The following is an 18,881-nucleotide window of genomic DNA, read 5'->3' on the forward strand; positions in this document are numbered from 1 at the left end:
AAATTTAAGTTAGTAAGGCGCATAAGTTGAAGAAAATACATCACAACTCGAAAAAAATAACATGTAAAAGAGTATGTACCTTTTCATCTTGATTAATTAATTCAATTAAATTAGAATTTTCTGGTTTCTCGCGATCTGGAATGTGTCATAATCTAACAACACGACCCTTTAAATTCCAACTCATTTTGGACATTAATATTTCGCTGATATAGTTATAGTTTGGAGCTATACTTTGCAGAAGTTTGTGTGGAAGCTAAACCCTAAGTAATGTAGAGAAGCCAAACATAAGCAAAAGTTGTTTAAATAAAGATTCCTAAGGAAAGACAATCTAGTAAATCAATTTTTAAGTATATGAAATCCTAATTTTTAAAAAGGTATGTGTAAATCAATTTGTATGAGTGAGTGCGCAAAAAATGATATGGATCTTCATTTTTTAGCTTTTGGCTTATTTTAATTTTCAACATTTTTTTTGTGGTTAATTAAAATTTGTTAACTACCAAGCCTTAATTTTTCTTGTCTTTTTCCTTTGTCCTCTTGTTCATTTTTCAATATTATTTCCTTTAATATAATATATATGTAAGATACAAAATGTTTATTTAATTATTTCTCTCTTAAAAAAGAATACCTACAATAACTGAATTATATACAAAATTTAATTAAAAATATCTATAATAATGTATATTGTTCGTAAATAAGGTCAGATACAAAGCTTGTACTAAATATAGAATTATTATTTCAACTTAAAATTAATGTGTAAGATACAAAACGAAATTTTAATTGATTCTTTCTAAAAAAAAGGATACCTACCATAACTGAATTATATACAAAATTTAATTAAAGATACCTATAATTATAGTATATTGGCTTGCTTAATGAAAATTGTGTCTTTTTTTTGTTTGTACGACTAAAAGATTCTACTTTGGTCATTAAAAAGAGAACATTTTAGTTTAATTAATTCTTTCTCAAAATTTTCAGTCTAATTTTTAGCATAATATAGACGTAAGACAAAATATTTATTTAATTAATTCTTTCTTGAAAAAGAATACGTACCATAATTGAATGATACACAAAATTTAATTAAAGATACTTATAGTAATGTATATGATACCTATATTAATATATATTGTTCGCAAATAAGGTCAGATACAAGGCTTGTACTAAATATAGATTTATTATTTCAACTTAAAATTAATGTATAAGATCCAAAATAAAATTATAATTGATTCTTTCTCGAAAAAGGATGCCTACCATAAAAGAAATCCTTAATAGTATTAGAAATCGATGATCTTGTAATTTTGTATGGCAAGTGTGAGTAATCATATATTGTCATGTCACAATGATCTTTTTCTTTTACTTATTTTTGGACTTTGGTCCATAACACGTTTTTGGAAAGAATTTTTTCTTTCCATTTTTATGTCAGCAGAATATTTCATACCTTTTTCTCTTACCCATATTAACTCAAAGTATTAATTTCATATTTCAACAGAATATTTGTCATATGTAATATTACTCCAAATATGGTTATATATATTCACGGACAACTCTATTTCATATTTCATTCCCACCAAAAAAAATTAATTATTAATTAGATACAAAAGAACATCAAATAATAATTTTTTGACTGAAACCATGAACTTATATATAATATAATCTAGATATGGTAATATATGTTCACGGATAGCTCGATTTCATCTTTCTTTCCCAACAGATTTTTATCCAATTAATAATTAGATACAAAAGAATACCGAATAATATTTTTTTCAATGTTATACAAATAGAATCCAACAGATAGATTTCATAAAAGTGCCAAGTGGCTTTTTCTCAATACACCACTTGGCTTAACTTCATGCTTCATTACTCTCCTTTTAATATAATATAGATAGATTGAGTAAGATCTTATTTTGCTGCTTGACTTTATTTAATTTTTATACTCAATAAATTTTTAATATCATAAATAAATTTTAATTTTATTTTATATTTTAACATACTCCAAAATATAAATAGTCATAGATTATCTCAATTTACGTATTTCTGTATTTTTTATTTTTTTCTATTATAGTTTTTTAATGTTTAATTAATTTTTCACTTCCATATTTCTAGCTAATATAGAAAAAAAGCTATGAGTGGATCAATATATAGATATAAATATAGATATACATATAGATACAAATATACATGTATAGATTAGATTTGTATAAGATCTATTTAGATTATGTATAAGATTCATTAAACTACTTCCATTAATTATATTTTTATTTATAGTTTTTAATAATTAATGTTGTCTTAAAATTGCCAAGTGGCTTCATTTTAGCTTGCCACTTGGCTTAATCACATGCTTCACTACTCTCCTTTTAATATAATATAGATATAGATATTCCTACTCTTTTTTCTTTTTTATAATATTACCCATTCACATTCTGCTTTGAGGAGGTCATACACAAATTCAATTTCCTTTTAAAGGGATAAATCTGCTATATTTATCGTATATTTTGTGTAAAAAGAATAGATTTTACTTCCGAATTTGATGTTTTGTATTTATATTAAACCATATCATCTTACTATGGTAAAGTGGCCTAATAGGCGCAGAATAATATTTTGGTTAGCTATGTTTAAGTGATATTTGGTTAACTATGTTTAAGCGATAATAGTACTCTATTAGTAAACATATATCATGCATCTATTAGTATAGTGTAAATATCAAATACGGGTAAATTTTGTATATATCATATATGATAGGTTTGTGGGAATTGGCGTTCATCCAGAAAGAAAGTTGGGAATTTGAGCTAGGCAGGGAGAGGTAATAGTTGGCCATGAGATGGGTCTTTTGAGGTGCGATTTTCCAGTTTATTTTAGGTTTTATTTAATTTATTTTGTTTACTTTCTAACAAAACAAATTATAGGCTGATACAAATAATAATATAATCAAAGAAGGATTTATATCAGTAGAAATTACAGTGAGATTAGAGTTGTTCCTCACTCACAAGTTTTAATTCTTTTAGGAAACAAAATAACACTAATCTTTTAAGTGATATTTGTCACTCTAACACATGCGGTTCGTCTTGCTAAATTGCACCAACTTTAAGAAGGCAAAGTATAATTTATAGTTTAAGATCAATTTCTTTTTTTTCCTTACTGTGAAGTGTATGAGGATTTAGGTGATTGCTGGATTTTGCTTTGTATCATATGGCTTGTTTTGGATTGTTCTCGTGCTCTCCAGGTAGCACATATTTTAACAAAGTTGTATCATTTCTCAATCTAACTTTGAGTTTCATTAGTTTCTTTTAAATAATACTCGCACGTAACACAGAGACTAGTTATGTAACAAGTGTACAGTTGGGCACAATTTCACCCACCAGACCCTCAGCCGCCGATCTCCTCCATTCTTTACCACTTGAGTTCTGATTTCATTTCTACACCTATAAATAAATTTTTTTGATTAACTGAATCATCTCATTGCCTCCACCCCCCAAAAAAAATAAAATCACCATTCAAACATCGTCTACGCCTCCTTCAAATATCTCCTTCATTCCATATAATACAAGTATCCCCAATTGTCACTATTTCATGCAATAATAACCTCCAAAATCAACTCACCACTAAAGAAGCACCTTTCTACAACGAAAACCACCTTAATTCCAGCCACTTAACAGCGGCACAATCGTAATGATGGTGGTTATATATTTTTTAGTTTTCTTTTTGGCGTTGTTACCATGAACCCCAGGAAAAAAAAATCAGTCATCAACAATTACTTATCAGATCCAATTTTAGACCGACTTAGATTAATAATTCTAGCAAACATTAATTCTTAATCATAGCCAGCTATTATGTGACCATGCTGATCAAATATGCTGAAAACTAGATTACTCGTAGATGGTAGAAGAGAGGTTTTTTTACGATTTTTGTTTAAAATTAACTTTTTTCGTATAGGAGAAAGCTATTGAGTAAATGAAAAGAACAAAAAAGAAACATAGGGAAGGGCAGAGGATAGTTTAAAAAATGAGAGAGGGATCTGCGTTGAGAGAGGAGACTTTGGTTCCAAAATGCATCATATTTTTCTCTCACTAAAAAGTGGGACCCGAAAGACACTTGGCGAAAGGTGATAGGAATCTCATACATAATTGTGTTTCACGCATAATAAAATTTTTCATATATATATACATACATGCAATTGCACCTACTAATAGAGGCGGATGCACTCATCTGAACCCAATATTTTTAATGTAAGCATAACTTTATCGTTAAAAATCCACTAACAATGCAACGAATGGTTTATATGCACCCATTAATTTAAAAATACAATAAATTTAATATTGAGAACCTTAAAATTGAACTTATAGAGTTTAAATTCTAAATCCATTTTACCGGCGGAGGATAGCGTAAGTCCACCCAAGCACACTGCTTTGGCAAGATCTATATGTCTACAATTTTTATTAATTGATGCGTGTAAGTGTAAGACTGACTCTCTTAATTTTCGAATGTATCGGAATCTTGTATGTATCAGACTTTTCCGGAGATATCTATGGTCCTAGAAATGTCGAACTAATTCTTAGATTTGTAGCTAATTAGTTGCTCTATCAAGATCTTAAAATGATTATTTTTGGAACAATATAATCATATGATATTCAGTGTCAAATTATTCCAGATTCACGCCATGTATAGCACATTAAAACGGGAAGTATACTACCTAATTTTTGCATTTTTAGAATTCAAATTCGGAACATTTAATTAAGAATGGAAGATCACATTCATATCATGTCTATATATATCATAAATTATTTCATTCTCGGACAAATTTGGAGAAATCCAATCTATCTCGCAACATCTCTTGGCAGTAACATACCGACTTAGATATATTTTACGTTTGTCGTTGTCATCCTCAACTTCTTCATTGTCTTAATTAGGACCATAGATTCACTAATATTGCGCTTGAACATAAATGTAATTAGAAAGCTGAAAATATAACTTGTCAGTATCAATTTCACTTAAACTAAGAGTTCCCGAAAAAATGTCAACTTTTCATATCATACGTACTTATGGGCGGTTAACAAACCAAACAATATTATTTAAATTAAAAAATATTAAATGGTAGTCCTTTTTATAGTTAGCGAACTCCTTTCCTTTCTATAGTTAAGTTACTCCTTTTTTTATAATAATTTTTTTTTTTAGAGGGAAAGGTCTAGTAATGGAGCATCTCGATAGAGTTTATGCTAACACAGAATGGTTAGATCAATACTCTGATGCCTCCATAATTCTCCTACCAAAAACTCATTCCGACCATAATCTTATTCTCATCTCTCTCAAAAAGAAATCCACGAACTATATTGACAAGCCTTTCCGCTTAACAATGTGGTGTTCCCATCCGGAGTTCACTTTTATAGTCAATAAGCACTGGGCCACTAATGATCTTATATCTGCCACGAAATCCTTTGAGGAGGATGTTAAGAGCTGGAGTAACGAAGTCTTTGGTAACATTCATAGGAAAAAAAGACAAATTCTAGCAAGGCTAAGTGGAATTCAAATTAGTCCTAGATATAGCACTAGCATTTTCTTTCAAGAGCTAGAAAAAAAATTACAACATCAATATAATGAGATCCTAGTACTTGAGGAAGATTATTGGAAGTTACGCTCTAAAGTTATGTGGATGAATGGAGGCGACGCTAATACCAAATATTTCCAAATCACCGTGACCAATAGAAAAAGAATTAATAAGATTACCTTCTTTAAAGATGACTCCAACAAGTGGATAGACGACCCAAATCCATAATGGACCACACGGTCAATTTTTTCAAGAACTTATTCACTACAAACCACACTTCTTCCTATTGGCATACACAAAATGGTAGCAACCACTCTAATATACACTTTCCTCTCTCGTGCCTAGACCAACCACTTATAGACTCTGAGATCACAAAAGCAGTATTCTCCTTTCATCCTAATAAAGCTCCAGGACCGGATGGGCTTCACCCTTTTTTTCCAAAAAATTCCGGAATAACATTAAAGGCAGTGTTATGGATTTTTGTCACAAAGTATTTAGGGAAAACAGTATTCCTGAAGACATTAACAAGACTTACATTTGCCTAATCCCCAAGTTTGAAAATGCTAATCATTTAAAAAAATTTAGGCCCATAAGCCTTTGTAATACAATTTACAAAATCATTTATAAAATAATAGCCAATAGGATGAAGCCCTTTATGCAGAATATAATTGGCCCTCACCAAGCTAGCTTCATTAAGGGAAGAAGAGCTTGTGATAATGCTCTAATCATTCAAGAAGTAATGAACTACATCAAAAATTCAAAAAGCAAGCAAGGGAATAAGATAGTCAAAATCAACCTTGAAAAAGCATTTGATAAATTAGAATGGTCTTTCATCCATAGAACGTTAACCTTCTTTAATTTCCCTACTAGTTTGATCAATCTAATTATGTGCTGTATTACCTCCTCTAGCTATACCATCCTTGTCAATGGCACAAAGTCTGAATCCTTTGCTCCTTCAAGAGGAATTAGACAAGGAGACTCTATGTCACCCTACATTTTCATACTTTGTATGAAAATGCTCTCTATAATGATCAACCACAATGTGGATATTAAGAAATGGGACACTATTAAAATTACTCACAAAAGCCCTCCTTTATCGCATTTATTCTTTGCAGACGACCTCACTCTAATGGGCAAAGCCAACATAAAAACAACTCATTCTATGATTCGTTGCCTTGATAACTTCTGCTAGTTATCAGGCCAAACTATTAACAAATCAAAATCTAAGTTAATTATTTCTAGTCAGTGCCCAAAGTTAACAAAAATCAACCTTTAGAATCTTTGGGACATAAAAGTCAGCGAAACTTTTGGTACATACCTTGGCTTTCCAATCCTAAACGTTAGCCCAAAACCAAAAGACTACCAATTCGTCATTGATAAAATGAGAAAGAAACTAAGTAGTTGGAAAGCCAAGTGGCTCAACACAGCGGGGAGGTGCGCCCTGATATCCTCTACTCTAAACACAATTCCCAACCTCATCATGCAATCCTCTATGCTTCCCAAAGAAACTCTAAAGGAAATAGACAAAATCCAACGGAATTTTCTATGGAACTCATCCCCTTATAAGAGGAAACTCCATATGATTAATTGGAACATTGTTACAAAGTATAAATGCATGGGTGGCTTGGGGATTCGAAAAGCTGAACGTAATTATCTAGCACTCCTAACGAGTTTAGTATGGAGACTTATTAACAACCCTAATTCGCTGTGGACCAAAGTAATCTCTAGTAAATATGGTAATATGAGGGGGAATACTACTAACTCCCACACCTGGAAGAGCATCCTTAGAGGATGACACCTTTACAATATTGGTACAAGATAGGATATCAATAACAAGGCTCCCCTTAGTGTTTGGCAATCCAACTGGATCCCAAACATAAGGAACCTTAGGAATGCAATCGCAGGTCCTCTAAGGGAGCATGAGGATAAGCTTACAGTAAATCAAATTAAAGAAAATGGGCAATGGAACTTCTCAAAAATCTCATTTGTTCTCCCTTCCCAAATAACTGATAGCATTAGTGCTACCATCCCCATCGGTAGGAAATCTCGCAATATAAACAATATATGGAGTCTATCCTCTAATGGACTGTTCTCAGCCTCTTCTTTCTATCAAATCATAAATGAAGAGGAAAATTAAGACAAAGATTTCAGCTGGATCTGGAGCTTACATTGCCCAAACAAGATAAAATTTTTTATTTGGAAGTGCTACTACAATAGACTTCCTACACGATCGCACTTGGCTAATATAGGTATCAACATCGACCCACTCTGCCCAGTTTGCAAAAATAATGAGGAAACTATTCACCACATCTTCTAGGATTGCTCATTTGTCAACAACTTATGGCATACTTATGGTCTCCAACTGAATGATAAGATGCATACTACTCACTGGCTCGACCATATTAAGCAAATTAATAATTATTTTAGCCACCACTATCTTTCTTGGAATGAGGTCTTTCCTTTTGCCATTTGGGACATCTGGAAAAATAGGAATGCAAATAACCACAACAATACTTCTCACAAAATTGGTTGGTCAACTATTATCAACACCTTAAACTCTTGACTGAAAAGCACATTAACAACTCCCCTCACAAGTCTATTAAGGTTAGTTGGCACAAGCCACCGCAAGACTGGTTGAAACTAAACATAGATGGTGCCTTCAAAGCTGATAGATACCAAGGTGGAATTGGAGGAATTGTTCGTAACCATGCAGGGCGCTGGATAATGGCTTTCACCAAGAAGGTGCATACACTCTCATCGGCTCAAGTGGAACTCCAAGCACTACAAGAAGGCCTGCGGATGGTTATAGCACACATCATGCATCCAGTAGAAATTGAAACAGATGCTTCAGAAACAGTAACCATGATTGAGCATGACCATCCTACTTACACACATCTAATTTATGCATGCAGGTTGTTACTTCTTCAGGCGAGACAGAAAGGGAAGGTAATCCTCAAGCATAGTTTCAGGGAAGGAAACACAATGGCACATATTTTGGCTAGAGATGCACTCATGCAGCCCAACATAAATAAGCTTCGTCTTTTGTCTACCCCACCGGAACCGGCGATGACACAATATCAAAGGGACATGGAGGGCTTCTTTTCTGTAAAAACTACTTCTGCTACTATATGCAGAAGGTTGGCTGCGTTAGGAAATGTTGATGCCTTAGAAGGTTGTAGTGCAAATGTTAGTGCCAATTGCGGCAGTTTGGGATGTAATATGTCAATGTTTGACACTTAGCTATTATTAATATATTTCCTTCTGTTCAAAAAAAAAAAGTTACTCCTTTTTTTCCCTTCTCGAAAGTCAATTTGACTAACATGATAATTAATCTGGGACTAGGGAGTACAAATGACGAGGAGAAAAGAGGAGAAGGGGTAGCACTGTAATATTCCTCGATTATGTAAATAAATATTGAGGATTCAATACAAAAAACAAAATTAAAGTTGATATATCAAAAGTTTTGAAATAAAGGGAACTTAAAAGATATATTATACTTTATTAGCAGCTTTTTAAAATAATATAAGCCGCACTTATGGATTAATATGAAATTCCTAGATGACAACGGCCTAAAGTTTGAATACAATGACGTGAATAAAACCATTCATTTTCCATGAAAATATTTTCTAGGAAACATTTTCAATGAAAAATATATTCCCTCGTACCAAACACACCCCTTATGTTTGCAAATTTTCTAATCTAATGAGCTTTGAAAATAACACATCAATTGAAATACATTTTAATACGGAAAAAAAGTGTTGTGTATTATTGATTTTTTATATACTTTTAAAAGAGGAAAATTCCTTAATCGCCTCATTTATTTATTTCAGTCAATAATTACAATTTCAACTTTTTAACTATAATAAGAACAATAAGTTGAAAATTCCAGTCAAAGAATTCACCTATAGAAAATAGAAGTTTTTAAGTAATTAATTCCCTGTTCTACTGGGAAAATTACAATTATGTAAACCACACACAGACACGCACACCATATTGCTACAATACTTCTACTGAAAGGGAAAAAAAAAAGAAAAAAAAGAGAACATTTTAAAGTCTATATCCAATCTTTATTTTTTGAAAATATTTTAGTTCAAGTTGCGAATAAATTTTTCTGTGAACTCACTAGTCAATTTAATACATTTCCGATTTCTCCCCTAATTATAACTTAAGTTTACGAAACCTCATTGGTGTCAACTTTGTTCACATTGCCAATTTCAAGTTTGAACAAAAAAGGAGGATTGCGATATATTGATAGCCAACATAAAGCTAGTTAATTTAAGATAAATCCTCACAATACAAAATAATGTCGGAATATGTTCGCTTAAATAGAGTGATATGACGGTATACATTGATATTGCGAACCTTAACTTGATTGGGATTAAGATGTGAATATTATTATTGTAATTTAATTTTTATTTTTCAAAATGTTGACAGAATGAAAGTATGAAACCTTTGAGGACTTTAATTAAGAAGGTAATGAAGTGCACGTGCGGAGAGTCGTGCTTTACTAATCAAATCATGTGTTAACATTTTGATCATTACCAAAATCCCACCAATTTGACCTCCCTTTTTTCCTTTTTCCTTTTCTTGCCATATTGATGATGCATATGGCCATTTGCCCAACAATACTATCTCGTTAGGCGGATTTAGAATTTTAATGTAACGGTGCACATGTGAACTGCTCAATTAATACCTCCGTCGAACTTTTAATCTTAAGGATTTCAAAAAATATATATAGATATTTTTAATATATATACACTTATATATGTTCATAACAGTAGTATTAGTACGCAGTCTCACTTTCTATTGGTAGTAGGTTTCTATGGCTAACCGTTGTTTTCTTTCATTGTTGATCATGTAACTATCTTTATGCATTTATATAGCTTTTTGGTGTCGTCCCTTCTTGGCTATATTTTCATTAATGTGGTGCTTATGCTTTCCTGAGCCGAGAGTCTATTGAAAACAGTCTCTCTATCCTCATAAGGTAGGGGTAAGGTCTGCGTACATACTAATCTCCCAGACTCCACACTGTGGAATAATAGTGGGTATTATATTGTTGTTGTTGTTATTGTTGTATACACTTATATATTCAGTATTTTTGTCGAAGTTAACATGGTTCAATGATCCCTCTTCTCCAAGCATAGGGCCTCCGGCTATCTCGCATATAAACTAAAACTTTATTCGGTAAACACTCACTCACACCGAAGTTATACATCAATTATGTTAGATATAGGGTAAAAAGGATGTATTTTGCGCTGTTGGGTTAACTTTTGTTTTTGTTACATAAAGTACTGTCTTGTAATCTAATATTCTGTATTCACCAATTTAAATCTTGTATGAGTTTCGTAATAGATTCGGTTTTGAAAATTAATGTTCTTGAAGTATAAAGTTTGGGTTTCTAGAAGGTAATCACGTCAATTATCAAATTTTATTAATTATTAGTCAGAGTATTACAGAATACAGATTGCTAAGAATTTTCTACATAAATAATAAGCCGTATAAAGATGAAATTGGTAAACATTTGAATTAATTAAATAACTCTTGGAATAGCTTCTTGTAATTACATATTTTTTTTTCTTGTCAAATTTGCAAGTGAACCAAAAAATCATGGAATTTGTTATCAGAACAAAACTCAAAGTTTCTTGACAGGACTATTTCAGACTCTTTTTTTTTTTCTTCTTCATTTTTAAGAACTTTAGAATTTGTTATAAGAGGGATAAAGAAGTGTAAACATATGAAAACCAATTTAATTCACATAAAACGACATCAGAGTATCAATTAATCAACTTAATCTGTTTTAATTTGTTCGAATCAATTATTCATCTAAGTTAGATAATTTAATGGTAATTAATAGTCAACCTTGCCATAATTCTCCTTCAATCTTTAAATAATACCGATCAGTATAATTTACGGCCAACAACATACCCATAAATAGTTTTGAGATAAGACTAAAGTATGAAGTTACCTCAGGACATAAACTTTTTGTTTTTTTTAATGTTGTGGTATGGAAGATTAGAGTTTAAATCTCGAATTATGATTAATGATTTATTAATGCGAGAATATATATATATATAACGTTTTCAACACACCTCCTCATATGCGAGTTCGATTCATTTTTATGAGTCAGACACGTAAAAGTTTTAATAATAAATATGATGAAACCCGAACTCAGACCTCTTACTATAGTATATTACTATATATCATTAAAAATTTAAGAGCAAAGATCACTTTTAGCTCGCGACTGAAATTATTTATATGCAAAATACTTTCAAAATAGAATATATATATATATATATATATATATATATATATATATATATATATATATATATATATATATATATATCCCGCCTTGTCACGCGCAATTATACAATATCATTTTTCCAAAATTTAAACAATTTAGGGTGTGTTTGGTATAACAGAAAATATTTTCTTGGAAAACAAGTAGTAATATTATTCATTGACTTCTCAAGAGCATTTATAAATAATTTAGATATAATAAACATGAAGCCATAAACTTTCAAACCAACAACCTTTCGAACCCACAATTTCACAAACTTTCGAACCGCTAAACTTTCGAACCCGTAAACTTTATAATTTATAAACCCGTAAACGTCCAAACACATAAACCTCCGAACTCATAACTTTGGAACTTGTAAAATTTTGAATCTTTAAGCCAACAAATAAAAAAACTAAAACTGGAAAATATATTTAAAAAATATTTTGGGGGTTGGGGTGGGGGAGGGGAGGGAGGGGGAGGCAAGGGAGGGCAGAAAAATGAAAAAAAAAAAACAGAAATTTAAAATTATAAAAAAAGTAAAACAAAAACTTTTACGGGGTGAGGGTGGGTGATGCAGAAAAACGAAAAAACAGAAATTTGAAATTGAAAAAAAAAAGGTAAAAAATAATTTTTTTTTGGGGGTGGTGTGGTGTGGAGATAGATGCAACAAAGATTTTACAAAGGGAGAGGAATACTAGAGTCTAGTGGTGTGGTATCTTTTAGGAGGTACTTTTTACAAATATCAATAAACCAAAAGTCAAAAAGACCAACCACACACAAATCTACAAAAGATACAAACAAACAGCCAAACAGGTCAGCTCTGTGGTCCTACTCCACTCTCAGCAATCACCTTATTAATCTCCATATTACTCCTCCTCCTTCCTTTACTCTTTCATTTCCCAATTTCACATATGGCCACCTAAAGAACACAATACAAACAAAACAAACACTTATTTTTTTTTCAAGAATGGTAAGCAAATGGTAAAGGGGCCTTTTTTGTTTTAGCAGTGAAAAAGGAGACCTTTTTTGTTTCTTTTGGTGAAACCCCATATTAAAAAGAGCTGATTCTTGAATTTCTGATAAGGGGTTTTAGTAGTTTCGTTTCAAAATGGTAAGTAAATGGGGGAAAGTGAAATTGGCTCTTGGTTTGAATCTTTGTGCTTATATTCCCAAAGGAACAGTGGATGATAATGATGACAGTGGCAGTTCAACAGTTTCTGAGTCAGAAAGAAATTCCGGCGCCGCCCTTTTGTCGCCGGCGATGGCTGATTGGGACATTGCTCCGGCGACTCCAAGGTCACATGGGTTAAAGCTGTCGAAGAGCTTAAGTAGATCTTCTAAGGTTTGTTTTCCTTTTTTTTTTTTTAAATAATTCCTTCTTTTTTTTTCCTTTATCTTTTGTATGGCTATACTAGTGATTGTAGCTGAGGAAAGCTGTGAGCTTGGAAAAAGAGGTTTTAATGAAGAAAATTTCTAATACTAGTGTTTGTTTGGTGAGGAAAACACGAATTAGCAAGTTAGCATTAGGATTCACGGTTGTGGCCTAGTGGTCAATGAAGTCGGAAGAGAACGTTAGTTCTGGATTGAAATTCCTCTAGAGGCAAAGAGAAAACATTAGGTGATTTCTTTCTGGGTGGGCAGATTTACTCGGTACATGTGCTAGCAGAGGTAGCAGGTACTCTGAGGAAGAATTGGGATGGACTGGACACCACCGTCATCAGAAAAAGAAAAAGAAAATTTGGGTCTTTCATCAATATATGAAGTGTTTGGTGGGAAAGGAACTACTAAAGGGGAATGAAATGGGTGGAAAACTCCGAAACTTTTACACCTCTAGTTATTTGGTGATAATTTTGTTATTATTCCATTGAAGTTTGAATTTGCAATGGTTTAGTCTATTGTTTAATTTCTGCTTCTGCTGTTGCTATATGTTTATGCAAATTGTTTGAAATTACTGACTCGAGAATCAGTTCTCATTTTTGTTTTTAAACTCTTCTTGCTTTTGAAGTAGAGAGCAAAGTAGATCACATCCAAACGTTTGTTCTGTTATTAGCCACAATAGTTCTTTTCAGGACCATTGTCATCTTTACTCGTTCAGGCGATTTAAGCTTTGTTCTTTTCATCACTTTAGAGAGGAAACAACTTTTTCAGCAGCGTTTGTTGAAAATTCTTTATTTTGTAAACATGTATTCGTATTTGTGTGTTTGTCACCAACATGACCTCTTGTTCTTAACTTCTTTGAGTTTCGATGTTTGTTTTATTTACTTACTCTTCCATCATTATCTTGATCACAAATTATGCCTGGTACATATTTATTTGTTATTGCACAATTTGATCTTTCCAATTGAAAGCCGTTTGATTTATCTTTTTCTGCTAAATCTTCTGTTTCTTCCTCTATGTTCTATCTTGGATCATTGACTTAGCCGTGAGATTTCCTATTTTTGGTCAGTTGATTGACTGCAGAAGAAAACGAAAGTTCCCTTTCTTCAACTGTCAGTCTTCAGTATTGGTATTTGACTGATATGGTCCATCTGCTGGCTTAAATTCATTTGTTTAGATGGAACCTTTTCTTAGATGCATCATATTTCAATCAAATTGGTTTGTTATTCCTTTAGTCACCTGACCAGTTCGTTTTGTACTTTCAGAAAACATGCTCGATATGTTTGGCTTCAATGAAGAGAGGGGACGGTCATGCGATATTCACTGCTGAATGTTCACATTCATTTCACTTCCAGTGTATTGCTTCAAATGTAAAACATGGAAATCAAGTTTGCCCAGTTTGTAGGGCCAAATGGAAAGAAATTCCTCTGCAGTGTCCCAGCCTGGATCCTCCCATTGGGAGGGCTAGAGTCAATCCTGTCGAATGGCCCCAAAATAATGCACTAATGACTGTAATACGTCGTTTACCGACAACCCGCCCAACTGCCAATCGGCATATTTCCCCATTATTTCAGGCTCCTGAGCCAGCCGTCTTTGATGATGATGAATCTTTGGGTAATCAACTCAACTCTACTGAGGAAAGTGCTTCAGATAACAGTTCGATAAATGGTTGTGGCAACAGGAAAGTGAAGATTGAAAATTACCCAGAGGTTCTGGCAATCTCAGGGTCTAGTGCTTCAGATAACTTCACTGTGTTAGTCCAGCTGAAGGCTCCTGGTTCAGTTTCAGCACAAGATCCAAGTGGAAACCAGGTAAATTTGTCCCAGGTTTCCCAAACGCCTCGTGCCTCTGTTGACCTTGTCACCGTTCTTGACATCAGTGGAAGTATGGCTGGCACTAAACTTGCACTACTAAAACGGGCTATGGGTTTTGTGATACAGAATCTTGGTCCCAATGATAGGCTGGCAGTAATTGCCTTCTCTTCGACGGCTCGCCGCCTCTTCCCTCTTCGTAGGATGTCCGAAACAGGATGGCAGCAAGCACTGCAAGCCGTAAACTCCCTAGTTGCAAATGGAGGGACAAATATTGCTGAAGGCCTGAGAAAGGGTGCCAAGATAATGGAAGATCGTAGGGGAAAGAATGCAGTTGCTAGTATAATACTGTTGTCTGATGGTCAAGATACATATACAGTCAGTAGTAATTCTGGTAGTAGTCGGCAGCAACCTAACTACAAGTTGCTTCTGCCTTTGTCCATTCATGGTGGAAATAGTTCAGGGATTAAAATACCGGTACATGCTTTTGGGTTTGGTGCCGATCATGATGCTTCATCAATGCATTCGATATCAGAGATTTCAGGAGGAACATTTTCTTTTATTGAGACAGAAGGCGTCATACAAGACGCTTTTGCTCAATGCATTGGAGGCCTTCTCAGTGTTGTAGTGAAGGAGCTTCAGGTAAGCATTGAGTGTCTTCACCCGGATGTCTACCTTAGCTCTTTAAAGGCAGGAAGCTATCCAAACCGCTTAATGTCTGGCGGACGCATGGGAACAATTGATGTTGGGGATTTATATGCTGATGAAGAACGAGATTTCCTGGTTTCGATCAATATCCCCACTGAATCTTCTTGTGCAGAAACATCATTGTTAAAGGTTAAGTGTGTATATGTGGATCCTTTCACAAAAGAAAAGGTTTCCGTCAGAAGTGAAGATCTTACGATCAAGAGACCTGAAAAGGCTGGACAAGAGAGTGTTTTGATTGAAGTGGACAGGCAGCAGAACAGGCTCCAAGCAGCTGAGGCAATGGCACAAGCACGAGCAGCTGCTGAGAAAGGAGACCTGGTTGGCGCGACTTCCATCCTCGAGAACTGCAGAAGGTTGTTGTCAGAGTCAGAGTCTGCTAAATCTCATGATCGGCTTTGTGTCGCGCTTGATGCTGAGCTCAAGGAGATGCAGGAGAGGATGGCAAGCAGACATGTATACGAAGCATCAGGAAGGGCATATATCTTATCAGGGCTGAGCTCACACTCGTGGCAGAGAGCAACAACACGAGGTGACTCTACAGACGGTTCAAGTCTTGTCCAAGCGTACCAAACCCCTTCCATGGTCGATATGGTAACTCGCTCTCAGGCTACATTACTCGGAAGCCCTTCAGCTCAAAGACATGTTCGGCCAGGGTGGTCATTTGCATCACAACCAAAGCCTAGGTAACAGTTACATAACCAAAACCGAAGATGTCACTTCTGCTGCTCTTTAAGTCCTTCCTCTTTCTATTACTAATAGCCTTCGGTGTGGAGTGGAGTAAAAGGAAGGATGAGAAGTTTTTGAATATCCGTATATTGATGTCTATGCTTGTAAAGGAATAAACTTCGGCCAAAGGGAATCGGTGAAACGTGCAATATAGTTTTGGGAAATGGTATGTAAGGGCAGACTAGTTAGATTCTTGTGACTTCATTTTTGTCCTTTTTTTTGGGTGTTTTTTGACTTCATGTTGTTGGGGGTGATGTATATAATGTGAGATGTCATATATCTCTGGATTAAAGGTTATAAGTTTGTAACTGTGGGATTTACTCAGAGAACTGTCATTTATGTATAAAATCCTGCAAAGTGATTCTTTCCCTTGACTTTCTTGATTATTCCCTCTGCTTGCCTTTTCTTTTAAATTTCATTCAAGAAGCTTTTGCAGTTTTGCAAAAGGCAGTTGAAAAATGAAAATAGAATCAGCAGTGATTGACTTCATGAATTAAATTGTTCATCTAGTTTAGGGTCAAAGACGACAACAACAACAACAATCCAATATAATCCCACCAGTGGAGATTGGGGTGGATAGTGTATACGCAGACCTTATCTTTGTTCTGTGGTAGAGAGGTTGTTTCCAATAGAATCTTGGCATCTCTCTCTTCAAAAACTCCCCACCTTGCTCTTGGGGTGACTCGAACTCACAACGTCTTGGTTGGAATCACTAGAGCAATCCCATCTTGTCTATTTAGGGTCAAAGAATAAACATGAAAAGGTCTTTTCATGCTTTTATGTCTTATTTTAATTCCTTTTCACATTGCTGTGGGGTGGGGAAAAAGGGGTAACTTTTATTTTGAACTTGATTCTCCCTTGTAGAAGATAAGTTACATCTGTGAGACTGCTGACTGCATGGTCTATAAGGAAGGGGAAAAAAAGAAGGTGAAAAGCTACTGGACAAAGTAGGAAAATTTTGTTGGCCGAGTCCCATAAGACTTTATTTCAGATTTTGAACCCCCTATTTAATTTTTATTTACTTTTTTTGCTCAAGAAAATGCTAACTGGCGGGGGGGGGGGGGGGGTTAAAATGTGTTTGCCCATGAAATTTTATAGATTTTTTGAAAATGAGTTTTTCAAAAATCACTTTTTAAAATTTTCAGAAAAAACTTTTTTCCCCACTAACAAAACTGTAACATTTTTTCAAGTGAAATACATGTTCAAATAATTTCAAATTCCAAATACCATTTTTCAACTTAAATCCAGATACCAATTTTTTTTCTTTTCAAAAATTATAATTTTTTGTTCAAACGCCTACTAAGTTTGGTCGGGAGCCGTTTTGAATTTCAAAAAACTTCTGGGGCAAACTTAAAACATAGTAATAAATAAGGTCAAATTTTGGCTCCAAACCAAACAGAACCTAAACGGCTATTCTCTTTGGCGATTCTCCCTTTTTCTAACAGAAAAATTCTGGTTTTTCAAGATCATGTAAGTTTGGAATGAAATTTAACATCATAATCACGATAAGCAGTGACTAGAAGTAATTTGTTGAAGTTTCACTGTTTTCCGGTGTGATTTTAAGCCTTTTACACTCGAAGAGATATACAAGTGTGGAGCTCTAATTTTTTTTCATTTTTCTGAATTTTTGTTGTTCAATGTACGTTTATGCGTTATTTTTTTCTACTTATTTGCACACTTTTTGTCTCCAATGTGCATAACAATCATGGCAAGAACGAAAAACAAAATTAAACGGGATGAAATTGGAGATGAAAATAGTATCAGAAACAGCATATCGGGCAAGAGCAACAGACATTCAAGGAATAATCAGAAAAAATCGAGATTAGATGTCGAAGAAATAGATATTTTTTCTCCGTTGGCTGAGTTTAGTAATAAACGCAAAAAGATTATTAATACACTGATAAAAGAAGAAAATGATGCTGTTGAACCAGCTAGACCTCATAACAGAGTTTAAAATTAGTTGTTTTGGCCACTTTGTGAAACTGACAAAATAATGATTTAGATTCAGTGGTCAAATGGTTCATTCTCTTCTTCTTCGTTAAGTTAGAAACATGGGCATACGCAGAAATTTTGTAAGCGGTGTCGAAAATTATAGAAGAATAGGAATAAATAACTTTAATTATTATACTTCTAAACAAGAAATAGCCTTAATCTATTGGCTTTGTTGAGTCATAAGTTAAAAATGATTGTGAGTTCAATTCTATTTAATCAAAAATTTTAACCACAGAGGCTCATGCTAGTTGAGATTCGAACTTGACCTCTTAGAGCAAAATCAAGTACATAACCGAAGCGCCAAGAGACAATATGTGTTAAGTGGTATTATTTTTTCTACTTATCCACTTCTTCACACTACTAATAATATATATTTAGCAGAATTTTCCGATGAAACAATATTGCATGATACCACTTCGTTAAACATGCATCCGCCACTGGTTAGAAAGTA

General features: G+C 33.7%; 1 protein-coding gene across 1 annotated transcript; it reads left to right on the plus strand.

Annotated features, from left to right (window-relative positions):
- The first annotated feature begins 12,605 nt into the window (after positions 1–12,605).
- Positions 12,606–16,810, plus strand: LOC107815105 (E3 ubiquitin-protein ligase WAV3). The gene is made up of 2 exons (XM_016640625.2): positions 12,606–13,158; positions 14,459–16,810. The coding sequence occupies exons 1-2, from the start codon at positions 12,925–12,927 to the stop codon at positions 16,397–16,399; spliced, it is 2,175 nt and encodes a 724-aa protein (XP_016496111.2). The 5' UTR covers positions 12,606–12,924; the 3' UTR covers positions 16,400–16,810.
- The last annotated feature ends 2,071 nt before the right edge of the window (positions 16,811–18,881 follow it).

Source organism: Nicotiana tabacum, chromosome 11 (assembly GCF_000715075.1).
Source record: "Nicotiana tabacum cultivar K326 chromosome 11, ASM71507v2, whole genome shotgun sequence".
In the NCBI taxonomy this organism is placed as follows: Eukaryota; Viridiplantae; Streptophyta; class Magnoliopsida; order Solanales; family Solanaceae; genus Nicotiana; species Nicotiana tabacum.

What these genes read in the sequence shown, in the direction of transcription:
- LOC107815105 (XM_016640625.2), top strand. Translation starts at nt 12,925, where the DNA reads ATGGTAAGTAAATGGGGGAAAGTGAAATTGGCTCTTGGTTTGAATCTT. An exon ending in GCTTAAGTAGATCTTCTAAG is followed by an intron (nt 13,159 to 14,458) that starts GTTTGTTTTCCT and finishes TTGTACTTTCAG; the next exon opens with AAAACATGCTCGATATGTTT.